General features: G+C 45.4%; 1 protein-coding gene across 1 annotated transcript in view; it reads left to right on the forward strand.

Annotated features, from left to right (window-relative positions):
• The window catches only part of DGKI (diacylglycerol kinase iota), a 292,329-nt gene extending 280,668 nt beyond the window's left edge, over positions 1 to 11,661 (forward strand). The window contains exons 31-34 of the mRNA XM_056846063.1: positions 1,305 to 1,425; positions 6,829 to 6,865; positions 9,405 to 9,504; positions 10,449 to 11,661. Coding sequence (XP_056702041.1) covers positions 1,305 to 1,425; positions 6,829 to 6,865; positions 9,405 to 9,504; positions 10,449 to 10,565 — 375 coding nt within the window. The 3' untranslated portion in view covers positions 10,566 to 11,661. The remainder of the gene's footprint in view (positions 1 to 1,304; positions 1,426 to 6,828; positions 6,866 to 9,404; positions 9,505 to 10,448) is intronic.
• Positions 11,662 to 16,898: the final 5,237 nt, after the last annotated feature.

Below are 16,898 nucleotides of genomic sequence, written 5' to 3' on the forward strand. Positions count from 1 at the left end.
ATCTCTATTGGCTGGAGATCCGGTGTAATAGCAGGAGATCTTCAGCTAGTACCTGGAAGTTGGCAACCCTAGGTTAGGCTACAGCTTTTCATCCTGGCAAGTGAGCCATCTGAGATGTTCATGTAGACAACATTCAGCTGTGCAGATTCATACCCTAATTCCTAATATTTGTGCCATGGTCTACTTTTGGTAGATCTGCTCTAACATGTATACAAGTGTGTTTAAGCTGTAGGGAAGCAAGAATACCACCGTTGCATTGCCAGCAGGTTTCCTTAGCCCATGTTCTCAAGATACCAACTGAGTTGTGCAAATTGGTCCTCAGTCCTTTTTGGGTTCCAGTTGGATCCCGGTTGCCTGCTGCACAAAGAAGAAGACCTTATGGGGGCAGCAAGAGGACAGTTAGATAGGATAGTGAGGTCAGCACCTTCTCTCTTGTTAAATGTCTTTCCTTGTCTGTCTCCAGACTGCTATTCTTAGGGCAACATCCTCCTTCTCAGAAGTCTCTTGCTCTCTAAGTGCATTCCAGAGATTTCAGAGTTTGGGGACGGCAGACACTACTGCAGCGCCTCCTAACCCATTTCCCTGGTGCCAACAACAACAAAAAAAGCCTTTTAAAGGCTTTTAACATTTTAAATGGGTTTTTTTGCCCCATCTTCTCACCGCTGGCATACCCAGGGTGAATGGGGACAGGAGGCTGCCTAACAGCAGCTCCTCCCCTCTGAATGCCCCCTGGAAAGCTGGCGTGGGCCTTTACACCAGTGGGAAGGCCCCGCTGGCGTACTGGGGCAGTGTTGCTGCAGCAGCGCCTGGCATCCCGGCCTCCACGCCGGCACTGGGGCCACTAACACCATCATAAGTAGCCCGGGTGCCGGCGCGGGGGCCCCGAATGCCGGCACAGCTCCTTCCTGTCCTCCTAAGTGCTTTCACCCTTAAAATTCAGGAATGCGCTATTTCTCTCAGCTAGTCATGTAATATGACACTATATCTCGCTCTCCTCCTCTTCATTATCAAGTATGTTAGTTCCTGAATAAAGCTTCATCTACACTTTAATCACATTGTGCACCTTTACTGTGTCAGTGACTCTGCCAACACCAGTGTTTATTCCCTTGACCCCAAAACCAAGGTTCCAGTGTTTAATCCTGTGCTCCCAGGATCTTTCATTATATTCATATAATTCATATAATGAATTAGGAAAAAGTCTTTGGTATTTATCTGCCTGTATCATTTCTTTTCTTAGCCACTTGTGGGAAAGGAAGCAATGAATTCACAGTGTTCTGTCTTTTCTCTCTGCATTTATGTTCCAGTTTATAGAATGCTGTCAAAAGGGAGCTAATCTGTTAATCCAAGGCCCTGACCATTGTTCCTTGCTTCACCACGCAGCCAAGACTGGTCATGGAGAGATTGTGAAATACATCCTGGAGCATGGTGAGTGAGTGGGCAGAAACCTTTACAGATTCAGACGCCATTATTGTCTCTGATCAACTAGTCGGGTTAGATGGGACAGTAGGGGGGGGGGAAATAAATCCCAATTGGGTTGTCAAAGAGCTTGTCGCTCTGAAGCTCCAGTTCACTGGGAAAGCCAGATGCAGATGCTTTGGTGAATTGGAGCTTGTTTACAAGACTGTCTTCCAAACCTCACACATGATGCTGCCTTACACTGAATCAGACCCTTGGTCCGTCAAAGCCAGTATTATCTACTCAGACCGGCAGCGGCTCTCTAGGGTCTCAGGTAGAGGTCTTTCACATCACCTTTAACTGGAGACACCAGGGATTGAACCTGGAACCTTCTGAATGCCAAGCAGATGCTCTACCACTGAGCCACAGCCTCTCCCCACAACCTCAATTTGATCCCAGTCTGGAATCCTGGTTTATGTGAAATAAGCAACCTCTGATTCACTGAGGTGTCTGCATGTGGACATCATGGTGAAGCGAAGTTTGATTATTCTGGGGAGTTCATGGATGAAGGAACATGTTGGTTCCCTTGGAGGATTGCTGTTGACAGAATTGGGGGGGGGGTGCCAAGTCCCCACTCATGCTGTTCCTGTCCCCCATGAGTAGCATTTCAGGGGATTTGGGGCTGCAGCAAGAGTGGCAAGACAAAGCAGTCAGATTCCTTTGCTTTTTTTCTGATAAAACACATGCTCAGTGGGATCCAAGCATTTATTGTTTTGTACATGGGGACATGGGTCCATATTGACATATGAGTTTCATGTAGCTGTTTTAAAAAAAGTACTTAGGAAAAGTTGAAGGCAACAGGAAAAGACCCAACAAGAGATGGATTGATGCTATAAAGCAAGCCACTGCCCTCAATTGGCAAGATCTGAGCAAGGCTGTTAAAGATTGGACGTTTTGGAGGACATTGATTCATAGGGTCGCCATGAGTCGGAAGCGAATTGATGGCACTTAACACACACACACACACACAGAGTTTTTCTTAGGAATGAAATTAACTGGAGGAGAAGATTCTTAAGCTCACCATCCATCTCTTTGTGAAGAGGAGGCAGCAGCGGCTGCCTTTATGCCTGGGCTGCCTCCCTCTTGCAGAAAAAGAGCCAGCCACCTCCACTGCCTCCTCATAAAGAGGACAGTTCAGGCATGAGCTCAGGAGCACAGTGGCCAGCTCCTTCTCAGAACAAAGCGAGGTGGTCGTAGTGGCTTCTGCCTCTGCACCAGAACCCCCCTCCTCATGGCTGCCGCCTCCTCCTTACAAAGAGGGCGATCCAGGGAGGAGTGCAGGAGCAGCCACTCCTGCCTTTCCAGCAACTGCTTCCTGCGCCTGGACCACCTTCTTTGTGAGCACAGGCCTTGTCCACCTTCATTGTGAGGAGGTGGTGGCACCTGCATAGCAGAGGCAACTGCTGAGGAGGTGGTCTGGTGGCCCACAAGCTAGGAAGCTGGATGACAGTGACAGCCCTACAGGGTGCTGGTTGAACAAGAGATGTGCTTCAGGGTAAAACCAGGCCTGGTCCTACAGATGAGGACTCCGTCACTGTCACAAGCCCTCCTCAGCAGTAGACACCTAACAAGGGAACATTCTAGGAATGAGTACTGGAGTTGGAATGAGCATTAAGAACTGAGCCTGAATGTCACTAGAGTTGTGTGCTTAGCTGCAGTCAAACTTGGGAACAGGGCGATCCCTTGCGTTTGCCATTATGAGATCTCTGGTATGAACCTCAGCAATGTTGCTAGTCATTGTGACTTAGTTGATGTGTTTTTGGTAGATCTTATGAAAGAGCCAGGGCTTTCAATTTATTACAGGAACATTAATTGATTAACAGCCCATTCCTGAGCAGCCCATTCCTGAGCTCCCCCTTTGGAGGCCAGCGACGGCCCATGGCGGCGCAAGGGCCCACAGCGCCGGCATCCGGGAGGCGCACGCTGGCGTTGGTGGCTCCAGCGCCAGCGTACAGGCCTGGATGCCAGTCTCCAGCTGCTGCTTTGTGAAGCCCGGACGCCACCAGAGCCTGCTGCCAGCGTCCAGCTGCCAGCAACAGCTGCAATGGCATCCTGGGAGGCATTATGGCATCTCGGGAGGCATTCCCGGGGCGTAATGGCATCTCGGGAGGCATTCCCGTGTGTTCCGGCGCTGGCTGGGGGACGGGGGCACCGTTAGGTGGCCTCCTAAGCCGTTTCGACTCGGGAACACTCCCTTTTTTGGGGGGGCTGAGATATGCCACCTTTTAGGGTTGCAAGGGTTTTTGGCGCCGGGCGGTGCCGAAACCTCTTTAGGAGGCTAAGCCGGCGCACGCATTCCTCTCAGGAATGTGCTGTTATAATCTGACTACCAAGAGCGTGGTATAGTGGTTAAGAGTGTCAGACTAGTATCTGGGTGACCAGGGTTCAAATCCCCACTTGTGCCATGGAAGCTCTCTTGTGCCATGGAAGCCAGTCATACTCTTTCAGCCTAACCTACCTCACAGGGTTCTTGTGAGGATAGAATGGAAGAGAGTAAAATGAGATAAGCCACTTCGGGTTGCCAAATGGAAGAAAGGTGGTGTGTGTGCGCGTGTGTGCAAATGAATTAAATAAATAAATAATAGGCTTAAAGATTAATCCGTTTATTGCATTTGGATGCTGCCAACATTCTCCAAAGTAACCTTTCGATATATTGCAGTAATTATGTGCTTTAATAAGTAACGTTTCCACCCCTTGTTATAAGGATATTTTCTTTGTAAGTCTTTTTTCAGAACCAAGGTAGCCTCAGAAAAATATATGTATGCCCAAAAGCACTCCTAAATGAGAAGGTGCAGTATTGTTTGGAAATGTGATCCTTTTCATTTCTCCTGTATCTCCTTGCAAGCTTTGTGCAAAATCCGCAGTCTGACTTCAAACTCCCTCCCTCCCTCTCTCCCTCCCTCCCTCTCAATGTCTTGTAGACTTAAGCAACTTGGCTACCTTGTAGAACCACCAGATAGGATGTTTGATATGGCTACATGCAATGGAGAGGGGAAAGAGTTAATAATTTGAGACAAACTGGTTGTTGGAGACATAAAGGAGAGACATTAAGGTTCCCACAGGGGATCCTGCCCAATGTTTTTTGTATTTTTGGCTCTTTTCAACCTAGAATCCCCCCACCATTCTCCATTTATTTCCCTCAGCCTTTTATTTATATCTCCACCTTCTTGCACATTTCTCTCTCTCTCTTGTTTATTTATTTTTTCTTCCCCACTGTTTTCCTTGATAGAAATCTCACTCATGCATTTCCCTCCCGGATTTCTATTGGGTTATGTTGCGCTCTCTTTCTCGGTTCCCCCTTTCTTTCTTTTTCTTCTCGTCCCTGGGCGAAACAGCCAGCTCCCCGCTGTGGCAGGATAGCAGTGCCATGAGGTTGCCCAATGCCATCCTTTCCCACATCTGGGTGGCTTTTTGTCCTGTGCCAGAGGGGGATTTGGAATGGTCGGCTGGCAGCGCCAGGGAGACTGAGATAAAAGAGGAGGGTGGGGAATTGGAAGGGAGTGGGAGCATGAGATGATGCCGGAGAAGCATGTTTCTGAGTAAGAAAGGGCATGGCTTCAAATCAAGGCTGTCTCTTTGCACCCCCCCAAGGAAACATCAAAGGTCATGGTACTGCACGGAATGCCATTCCTTGAATTCGCAGGAAACCATCTCATGTTCCTTAAAAAAGAGGAGAGCAAAACCGTGTATCTACACCCTTTAAAAAAAAAGGAAATTGTGAAGGAAACTCAAAACAGGAGAGTCACCTCTGTAAGAAATTTTACTGAGCATGGTGATTAATTTTTGATTGCCCAAATCCCTACATATATTCTGCATGAAAAGGCCCTCACGTACGGTACATTTTAGTTCAATTCAGATCTTCCCTTGGGAACTGTTAAAACATTAACAGTGGAATCTAGTTTACGCCTTTCTAAATGCGATGCAGTAAATGGGCTCAGAATCCATGTTTAGGATTGCACTATAAAATTCTTCTAACTTCTTTTGGAATTTCCAAAGATTAGGCCCTCCAAAGTAACCACAGTTTTCACCTGTGCAAAATTTAGTGGCAACTCGGGGTGGGGGGGAGTCTTGCAAGCATATCAGTATAATCTCTCTCTTCATATGTATGTATGTATGTGTGTGTGTATGTATGTATGTGTGTGTATGTGTGTATGTATGTATGTCTCTCTCTCTCTCTCCATTCATCCATCACATACTTCTATCTGTCTGTATGTATTTCCATCCTTCTATTCATCCATTCAATATATATTTCTCATTATCTGTACCTTAACTCTCGGCTCGTCTGTCACGTTTTTATTCTGCCCTTCTTTCAAAGAGCTGAAGGTGGCTGTATGTTGTTTTCCCCTCCTCCATTTTCTCCTCACAACAGCCCTGTGAGACACTTTAGGCTGAGAGAGGTTAGCTGGCTTGGTCAACCAGTGATTTTCATGGCTGAGTGGGGTACGTGGATACTTGGGGTGGCGGAGTCCTATTCTGACCCTTTAGCCCCTGCTCCCACACTCTGTGCAGTGCTGGATCAGACAATAGATCCATCAACAGCTCCCTTCTGTGAAGTGTGGGGAGGGGGGCTCAGACAAGAAGAAGAAGAGTTGGTTTTTATATGCTTACTTTCTCTACCACTTAAGGAAGACTCAAACCAGCTTACAATCGCCTTCCTTTCCCCTCCCCACAACAGACACCCTGTGAGGTAGGTAGGGCTGAGAGAGTTCGGAGAGAACTATGACTGGCCCAAGGTCACCCAGCTGGCTTCGTGTGTAGGACTGGGAAAGCAAATCCAGTTCACCAGATGATCCTCTGCCGCTCATGTGGAGGAGTGGGGAATCAAACCTGGTTCTCCAGATCAGAGTACACTGCTCCAAACCACCGCTCTTAACCACTATATCACGCTGGCTCTCACCTGCTTGCTCACCTAGTACATTTTACCCTACCTTTCATATATCCATGCATTCACGTGATGGCATAATGCTCGAATAGATCCTATGCATGTACAGTCCAGCATGTATCGGCTCAGATTACGTGGTCAATTTCTTGGTTTTTTAAAAATCTGTGATATTAGCTACATGAAATCGGTCTACACATATCAAATTACATATGCGTAGGCCCTATATAAATGTTGTGTCATCTCCTGAATACCTCATAGTGTCAGAGGCACATCAGGTAAGTGGAGTGGGAAGGCACACTCATGCCCTCAACCGAAGTTTTCACCAAATGTAGGGGAGCAATCAGTGCATGTATTCTTACCCAGAATTTTGCACCTAGTGCTGACTCACCATATATGGGACTTCCAGTCTCCACCACGTTGCCACCCTTGATTCCACCACGGGTTGCTGAGCAGGAGGAACACTGTGTAACCTATCTTGCTTCCTTTGACAGGTCCTTCAGAGTTACTGGATATGGCAGATAGTGAAACGTAAGTCCCAGCCCATTGGCTTCCATTTCTTTTATTGGTTTTCTTCTAGCTTGCTTCCGGTTATGTGCATCAGTATTCAATTCAGCATCAAACAAATGAAAAAAAAAATGGCAGCCTCTCAATGGGTTCTGTTGAACTTCAAAAGAGAACCAAACCTCCTTTCTTTTCTAAACAGCAAATCAAACCCAGATAGTGATGCCAACTGAATGCAGATTAGTTTTCTCTAGCGTCACCCGCTTGCATTCACAGTCCTGGCTGTTAAACTGTAGAAAGAGCAAGCACAGAAGGGACTATGTTTCCCATCCTTTTGAAGAATGCTTATGGAAGAAATGTTGATTTTAATCCGTAGTAGTTATTGCAGGTAAGGATTAGAATCATGGCTTTCCCCCCACAAGCATTCATCTGATTAACCCAGGGGTATCAAACATAAGGCCCAAGGCCCAGATGCAGCCACTTGAGAGCTCTTATCCATCCCGCAAGTCAACCAAGTCAGCCATTCCCCCCAGTCCCAATCTGGGCTAGTGAGGCATGGCCCAGCCCGACCAAGTGACATTTATGTCATATTTGGCCCTTGTAACAATTGAGTTTGACACCCCTGCTCTAACCACTATACCACAATGTCTTGTTTGTATTAGTAATCTTCCCCCCACTGCAATTCTCCAGAACTTTCCTCCCCAGTCCAGGTCCACCCTTATTTCCCCCAAGGTGACTAGAACAAGGTGCCGAGAGTGTTTTTAATTAAGCTAATTAATTCTACATTGAATAGTTTATCTGAGTCTGCTATTGTGAATTATGAATTTGTATATTTGAAATCCTGCCAGTCTTGGGAAACTATTTTTGGTCTTGGCCATTATGTACAGGCAGGTGTCATGGTTGCCAAACTTTCAGTAATGGACTCCATCTATTCCCAAGTCAGATTTTGAATACTCTATCCAGAACCTGTTCATATCAGTCAGCTGAAATGAACTTCCTGATAGGGGAAGGGCTGTGGCTCAGAGCATCTGCTTGGCATGCAGAAGGTCCCAGGTTCAATCCCGGGCATCACCAGTTAAAGGAACTACGCAAGTAGGTGATGTGAAAGACCTCTGCCTGAGACCCTGGAGAGCTGCTGCCGGTCTGAGTAGACAATACTGACTTTGATGGACCAAGGGTCTGATTCCGTATAAGGCAGCTTCATGTGTTCATGTGTGTTCATCTGCTCATATATTAAAGAATTCCAACACACAGAATACCCAGGAAATGGGTTGGAAGATACATGGTGCAGCCTCCTTGCTGAAACTACGCCAGTCTGGATCTGATCAGCATCTCAATGGTAGACCAGTTCGGAAAGCCTTGTAGGCTGCTTTGAGTTCCTTAATGAAAGGAAGGAAAGATGTAATGCGATAAATAAATCAGCACACAGCTGGCTAATATATTCAGCCCCATTTCAAGCACATCAAGCCTGCTCGAGAAGCCAAGAATCCTGTTCTGTTACCATCTTTCCTGCTCAACCAATAGTAGTTAGGCTGATTAATGGGTAGCTGCTGGTTCCTTTTAGATTGCTTCTTGGACTTAGCAGAAAAAAGAAAGGAATAAACCCTCCCAGCAAATATACCAATTATAAAAGACTGTTTTGCCAGGCACTTCCCAATATAGTGTGGGACTTGGAATGGGTTAGAGTGATGAGGGGAGGGAATGAGGAAAGAGTGCTGGAACTCTAACCACTCCATACAATGCAGAATTAGCCAATAGATTGGAGTTAATGCAATTCTTGGGTTGCCCTGAGCCTACGCCAGCATCTTTCAACTTTCATTCAGGAGAAGCACAGTTTCTTCCCTCCTCTGTCCCTCTAAAGGCTGTAGCACTAGTCATGGGAGTGGGGGAGGGGAATCTGTTTGTTGGAGATCTTGCTGAGAATGCCAACTTGCATTGCAGCAGTCCTGCTGAATCCTTTCCCTTGGACTAGAATCAAAGATCCAACAGAAGGGTCAAGCTTGAAATTCATTTATTTGCAACCATAATGCGGAGATTTTGACAGAATGCACGTCTTCAAGGATGACTTAAAAGGACTGTCCTGACTAGGAGTCACTCAGGCCCAGAATCCAGAGAACTGCATGTGGTCAATGTTAATTTCATAACGCAAACTTAAAAACAAAACAAAACTTAGCTGGCTTGCAGAAGCCAAAGCATCTTATTGTCCAGATTGAACAGGAAGTAACATGGGAGGCGGGAGAAGGGGAGACTCACAACTGAATACCCAGCAATGAGATTCATTCAGATGGGGAGCAAAAAATAATAATCTCGTAGCTGGTTTAAAACAGAACTTGAGTCTGGACGAGAACTTAATATGCTGTGTGTGGCTCTAAGCGTGCTAATAATAAGTTTTTTTAAAAGGAACCTTTCAAATCGCTGGTACCAGATGTTGACCTACTGGGAAATCCAAGGGCAAAATAAGGAAAATGCATCTGTGTTAGCAGTCCTAAAATGGTCGTGCCCTGGCATAAGTAATTCATTGGCATGAGACTGTTCTTGTTGATAGTTTTCTCTGTTGTGCGCACAGGGGGGAGACGGCACTGCACAAGGCAGCCTGCCAGCGCCATCGTGGTATCTGCCAGCTCTTGGTGGAGGCCGGTGCATCGTTGAGGAACACGGATTCCAAGGTAACCACATCAAACAAACCCATCAAACGATACAGGAGTGAATTCAGTACGCATTCATCTCGGCCAATGTTATGGCAAAGGGAATCTTGGAAGTGCTTGAATTCCCGCCCCCCACCAACCCTGTGCAATCTATGTTCATCTGGATGTCATCCCCACTTGATCTGAGGAGACATTTGTAGGATGCTTAAGATGCGAGGAAGTCTTGAATTAAATAAGACTTGTGTAACTTTTGCAAACTGGGCCAACCACTGCTGTGCAGATATGCGTGGCGGCCTGAATTACAGAAACAAGGGAGTTTTCAACAGGGGCATATTGAACATTTTCTAACATTAGTATTTGCTTGAAAAGTAATGAGTTTAATGCGACCAAGTAAATGACCAGAAAAATACATGCTTTGTGGAATATTTACATTGTTTGAGTGTTGCTCAGCACCCTTCTGCACGCCCCCATACTTGTTCTGTATGTGTGTTTGTAAAATGGTGTCAAGTCGCAGCCGACTTATGGTGACCCCTTATGGGTTTTCAAGGCAAGAGACTACCAGAGGTAGTTTGCCATTGCCTTCCTCTGCATAGCAACCCTGGTTTTCCTTGGTGGTCCCCCATCCAAATACAAACCAGGGCTGACTCTGCTTAGCTTCTGAGATCTGACATGATCAGGCTAGCCTGAGCCATCCAGGTCAGGGCAGCTTCAAACACACAACCTTAATAAGAATAGCTGTTTTTAGTTTAGAAACAGATTCCTACTTGTACCTTCCTTAAATAATATTGGGTTGGAACCAAAGTTCGGTTTCCCGAGTCACGTAAAAGGGTGCAGCGATTCTCTTCCACAAACTGCACAGAGACACAGGGTAACCAAAAATCCTTCTGATATACAAGACAAGCCTGCAAAATAGACATTTCAGAAATACAGTCCAAAGAGTTTCTCTCTTTGTCTTATCTCTGTAGGGTAAGACACCGCGAGACAGGGCCCAGCAGGCTGGGGATCCAGATCTAGCATCGTACCTGGAAAATCGACAGAATTTCCCAGGAGTTCCCCACGAGGACCTCGAGACGGCAGTGTGATTTCTACAGTTTGGTGGGGGAGAGAAACCTTAGGAAAATGCGGCTGCACCTGAACCGCTCAGGTACCACGCGAGGAAGAAACCCATGGAATCGACGGCGCGTCTCTCGCGAAAAAATACCTGAAGAGATGCCACCAGTTTCTAAGGGCTACTGGGACTTGCCACGAAACTCTCGTGATTCCAGACATTAGCCTGTAGGGATAAAGGAGGAGACTCAAAGGTCTGTGGAATCCACGGATCTAGGAAATTTACTCGTATTGCTCTCAGCAAGTAGCATGAATGTCTCCCTTGTTCCTCTGCATAATTGGTTTGAAGACAAAACCTAGAAGGTGCAGGGGAAGAAACAAAACAACCCGAACATTCATAAAGCCCAGCCAAACATCCCCTTCTTCCTTCTCTTGGCCACGGAACTCTTGTGCTCCCTTATGTTTGCCCGACATTCCTTCTCCCTCACTTTTCACAGTTGCCCATCAGTCAAGTGATGTTTGTTTATCTCTGCACTAAATCTTCATGGCTGCTCAGCAGGGGATAGGCAATGCTTTGAAGAGAGCTATGGGTGCCCATGGCAAAACTGTACTTTTTAAATAACGAGTTTCCCCTTTATATTCCCTTAGAGGTTGCATTGCCAGAGAGCTGCCACTTGCTTTGAACATATTTCCTCTTCTGTCTGACTCTCATATGCACCAGGACTGTGGCAGAATAAATCATGAAGAAGGGGAAGAGATTTATTATGAATCTGAAAGGGGTAAAGTTACTATGTGATGGTGGACCAAAGAGAAAACTGGTCAGATGTTGGGATGTACAAAACCTCCGTGAGGAAAGTGAGCTGGTCAAATTCCTTTGGCTTCCAGGAAAGTTCCTCAAATGTTTTGTCTGAGGACAAACTTCCATAATTCACTTTGAAATTTTGCTTTTGGCAAAATCCGGTCACAACCTCTGGATGTGTGGAATTCACCTGAGAATTTCTGCTCCTCGTATTCAATGTGGTGGCTAGTCTAATATGGATTTTTCATTACCTCTGTTGATCATGACAGGCTGGCTATGTTTAGCCCTGCATCTTGTCTGAAATTAGCCATATTTTGCTGCCAATCAGAATAAAAAATTTAGGGTGATGGAGATCAGAATAAGAATTATCCACAGAGTTGTGTATTTGGTTAGCAAACGTAGCCCTTAGCTCTTCCCCTGTACTTTAATGGCCTCTTGAAGAAACTGAAAGTATCTTTCAGGTCCAGGTTTGCTACAAACAAATACTATGTTAAAATCATTTTTTAAATTAAATTTCTTTTCATGGGACAATGTCAACTAATGGTTAGAAGAAAACTGTTGTTTGCAGAGAAATGGAGGTTATCCTAATAATTATGGGACAAGGGATATACAGTTGCTGTTTGCCCACTGCTTCCTCTGAAACGAAAACTTTCATTTGCTTACTTGTGGTGAGCCCTGGTATAGTGTCCTTATTTTATCTTTCCTGTCACCAGGAGATCACCACAATAATAATAATAATAATGACAACAATAAACCTGGTCATCCATATTTGTACACAAAGCATGTCGTATTGAGGGTTTCCATATTTGACTCTGAAAAGGAAATGTACATCTCATGTTCTCTGGCCAACCCTAATCAAAATACCAAGTCCCAGAAACCCTACAACAATGTATGGTGTCATGTTATTAATGCTCCAACATAGTTGCAGTTATCTACAAGGCGAAGGTGAAGATGACAACTTACTATGTATCCATGCAGTATTTGTTGGACAAAATGTCTTGCACTCCATGAAGGTCTTGTACCCCAGTATCACACATTCTCCCAGTGACACACTGGGGCATTTTCTGGGTTGACACATTCAGGCAAATGCCTATTATCCATAAAACCTTGTGATAAACCCCAGATTAGTTGTGCTACATGGAGTTTTCTGATCCTCTCTACAAGGAGATACTTAAAGGTGCCAATGCCATCCTGACTTCCATCACAGACGGCAGACAGCTCTGGGAATTACTCCTGCAGTATACTGAAAGAGGTTGAAGCCAACGGACTTACAAAGGGGTAACTCTGTTTAGGATTACATTATTGGTTAGTTAACCCTGACTCTACGTTGACACAACTACGTATCCCTACTCTTTGGTGGGAGTCATCTTTTGAGTGGGATTGCAAGAAAGAGATAATATTATAGAGGGACCTTTCTCAGTTTATCAAGCATAAGAAAGCTTTACACATTGGAACAAAATATTCCATGTACAGTGACAGCAATTTGATCCCTAATCGTTGATGGTTCTTTTAACAATGTACACCAATGCTGCACAGACAATAGCTCTATGCAACCCATGTATAGATCATTGTATGGGGGTTTCACAGGCAGGTTTCTCTTTCCATGGTTCTGAACCAGATTCCATGATTTGCCAGGCTTTCCAGTGTGGGAGGGGCCGTGGCTCAGTGGTAGAGCATCTGCTTGGCATGTAGAAGGTCTCAGGTTCAATCCCCTGACATCTCCAGTTAACGGGGCTAGGCAAGTTGGTGATGTGCTACACCTCTGCCTGAGACCCTGGAGAGCCACTGCCAGTCTGAGTAGACAATACTGACTTTGATGGACCAAGGGTCTGATTCAGTATAAGGCAGCTTCATGTGTAGAGACAGCAACTATATTCAGACTGCAATCATTTGCATACCTAAGCAGGAGCCTGGATGTGTGTAACTCGGCATCGGATCAGGTGGAGAAGGAAACAACCAGAGTGTGCGTGCTATTGTCAATACATGGTGTGTTACACACATGAATTTACATGTTACACACACAAGATGTGTGTTACACACATGAATTCCCATGTATAGGAAGGTGCCTTCTTTGTAGAGTTTTCATGAGGCATGCAATGGCCCGGAGTGGAAGGAATAAGTAGACTTTGTTTGTCTGAATGCTCAAGTGTGTGATAGTGACCGCAGATGCCACAGTTGAAGCAAGTTTTGCAATTTCCACCGTCTGGCAGAATTATCGGGAGCTGCAGGGCTAGTGCCAAATGGCAGCAGCGCCATCACAGATCTGCATCGTCTCTCCCCGTCGACAAATAGAAAGCTCCAATGTGTCACGTGATGTCCCATCGTTGAGTTGTCAATAGGCATGCTAGTGAATTCATCAAGATTGCTGGTCCACTTTGAATATTGTCATTTCAGTTTTGCTTCTACCTTGCGTGCATCAAGCCTTTATTTTTGCACAGTTATCTGCAGGGGAAAGGAAACTCCCAATCTGAGGACATCACATCACACAATGCTTGCTAGATGCTACCGGGGAGAGAAAATGAGTCACAGAGCTGCTATTTTCAGCGAGGCAGCCATGTGACATCTTCCCAGCCAAAGTCAAAACATTAAATGGCTTCGGACAGCTTAATGTCAGTTCACTTACCCGCTAGCCATGTGGCAGGATGCTCTGTGTGTTTGTGCTGATGTTGTTTCAGTGATGTTCGCTCATAGCAAGTGCACTATTTGACAAGCCAATCAACCTTGCTAAGACTCAGATGGCACAGTGGCCACCCTGGCCTTTGGTGGAATGCTTACATGATTTGCTTATTGGTTTCCAACAGCAGACTTGGCTAGTAAAAGGAGCTATCTCTATTCTTAAGTAGGCCCTGGTTACCATCACTCAGGGCTGATTCTGATTTCATTGTGTGTGTGTTTGTGTGCATGACTTTTGTGTGCTTTGGCATGTATGCCTTTGCCATAAAATAAAGGGCACATGCAGAACTGTCTTTGCTGACTGAGAGCAAAAGATCAGACTCTTCTCTGGCACGTTGTTCAAACGTGGCCCCAAAATAACCAACCCACCCACTTAGCCCTTTTCTAGGGTTGCCAACCTCTAGGTATTAGCTGGAGATCTCCTGCTGTTACAACTGATCTCCAGCCGATAGAGATCAGTTCACCTGGAGAAAACGGCTGCTTTGGCAAATTAGACTCTGTGGCATTGAAGTCCCTTCCCTTCCCAAACCCCGCCCTCCTCAGACTCCACCCAAAAAATCTCCTGGTATTTCCCAACTCAGAGCTGGGACTTAACACATGCTTCTCCAGAGCAGGCCAATCAGCTCTCACCATGAGCTTGAACAACAATATTTAAAAAATGGTCTGCTTACTGCCCTTAGGGTTGTCGACCTCCAGGTGGTAGTGGGAGATCTCCTGCTATTACAACTGATCTCCAGCCGACAGATCAGTTCACTTGGAGAAAATGTCTGCTCTGGCAATTGGACTCTATGGCATTGAAGTCTCTCCCCTCCCCAAACCCGCCCTCCTCAGGCTCCACCCCCAAAATCTCCTGCCAGTGGCGAAGAGGGACCTGGCAACCCTACCCTTTCATTCATGACATGTATTTTGTGCTTGGGTAAGTATACCCCAGTCCCAACAAGTCTAATGAGAACTGGCCCTTTGCAACTGCAGAAACAATTGTGAATTGTGGAAAAGACTCAACATCTGGAGCCATCCAGTACTGGTCCTGAGCAGTGTTCTGTGTTCTCATGTGGGGCTGGAAATCCACTCTAATTCAATATATTAAAAATGATCATTGCTTTTAGCAATATTGCTGCTTTGGTTTGCTTGGTTTTGTTTGTTTTTAACAGAAGCTGGTATGTTTGTTGGAGAACACACATAAGAGGAACGTGCTCCTTGGAGTGGCCAGCTTTGGCAGGTAGCCATCCAAAAATCTAGCCTGGTCAGGAACTGGATGACATGAAATGTGGCTAAGTCTAGGTTGTAACTCCTGAAATGGTTGTCCCACTCTAAACTCAAAGAGGGAAAATAATATTTCATGTTCTCAATGCATCACAATAAATTTGATTCTCTTTTTGGGAAAAAAAATGAACTTTTAAATTATTTCAGTGTTGAAGATGACTGTGATTTGAAAACCACTAACCCTGTATGTTTTTAAGTAATGAGAGAATACCAGCAAAATTGCTGTTCTGTTTGATGAGGAAGAAGAAGAATATAGTTTTTATATGCTCATTTTCGCTATCTTTTAAGGAGAATCAAACCGGCTTAAAATCAATCTCCTTCCCTTCCTCTCCCCACAATAGACACCTTGTTAGGTAGGTGAGGCTGAGAGATCTCGAAGAGAACTGTGAATAGTCCACGGTCACCCAGCTGGCTTCATGTGGAGGAGTGGGGAAACCAACCCATTTCTCCAGATTAGAGTCCATTGCTCATAAGCACTACACCATAGTTTTCCGCAGACCTGTTTTAAGAGGAAAGGTTGAAGGAGCATATGTTTAGCCTGAAACCAAGCACTCTTATGTTTAAGATATGTGCACAGAATATACATAAACTTCTCAGGCCTCATGACCAGTACCACCCCGGCGCTATTAAGCTCTTTTCCTGGCCTGCCCTCTTCCCACGTCAGGCCAGAAGATGCAAAAAGACTGGCTCTCTTTCACGCCACCGCAGCCAAATGCAGGGTGGGGTGGGGGCGGTCTATGTTTAAGATATTTGAATTATTTGATTGTCCTTGCAGTGCTTAATGGTAGAAATTAATTTTTTAGCTGCCCATTCTATCCTCTACTGAGTACTGGTCATGAGGCCTGAGAAGAAATTTATGTATTTTCTGTGCACGTAATTTCCATCCATGTTTTTCACGCTATTTTTATGTAACCACTTCAACATTGGGGGTATCCCCCTCACTCTCTGGCCTTTTACCATTTTAAAAAAAATATATGGATTTTATTATGCTTTTGTTATTAAGAAAAGGGGGGAGGGAGAGAAAAGGGCAGCAGAGATCAGCCATATAGTGTCAAAAGTTTTGTTTGTTTTTTTAAAGAAAGCCAAGCATAAAATGGCAAAGAGTGACCGGAGTGGCTGGAAAGGGCAATGGGCACTCCTCTGCCTGATGAAAGTGCAGGAAAGCAAATGGCCATGGCAAAAAAACAAAAAACAGGGCAGAAAAAGAAAAAGGTACCAATTGCTACAAGCATGTGGGAAGGGCAATGAACGCTCCTGTGGTTTCTAATAGAAATATAGAGATATATTGCTAACAAAAAAAGTAAAGGTAAAGGTCCCCTGTGCAAGCACCATGGGGTGACGTCACATCCCGACGTTTACTAGGCAGACTTTGTTTATGGGGTGGTTTGCCAGTGCCTTCCCCAGTCGTCTTCCCTTTACCCCCAGCAAGCTGGGTACTCATTTTACTGACCTCGGGCAGGTGAGTGCTTACAAAAAAATTCTTGGTGCTGCACTGGTCACAGAGTGAACAGCAGGAGCCTTGTTTAACGGGCTCTTCCCACCAATTAATACAATTGGGGAAATCGTATACGTCCAGTGCTCAAAATCTTATGTCACATGTTTTAAAACCGGAGGCATGCAGTCAAGTTCCTCG

The sequence above is a fragment of the Euleptes europaea genome, chromosome 3 (assembly GCF_029931775.1).
Source record: "Euleptes europaea isolate rEulEur1 chromosome 3, rEulEur1.hap1, whole genome shotgun sequence".
Taxonomy (NCBI): domain Eukaryota; kingdom Metazoa; phylum Chordata; class Lepidosauria; order Squamata; family Sphaerodactylidae; genus Euleptes; species Euleptes europaea.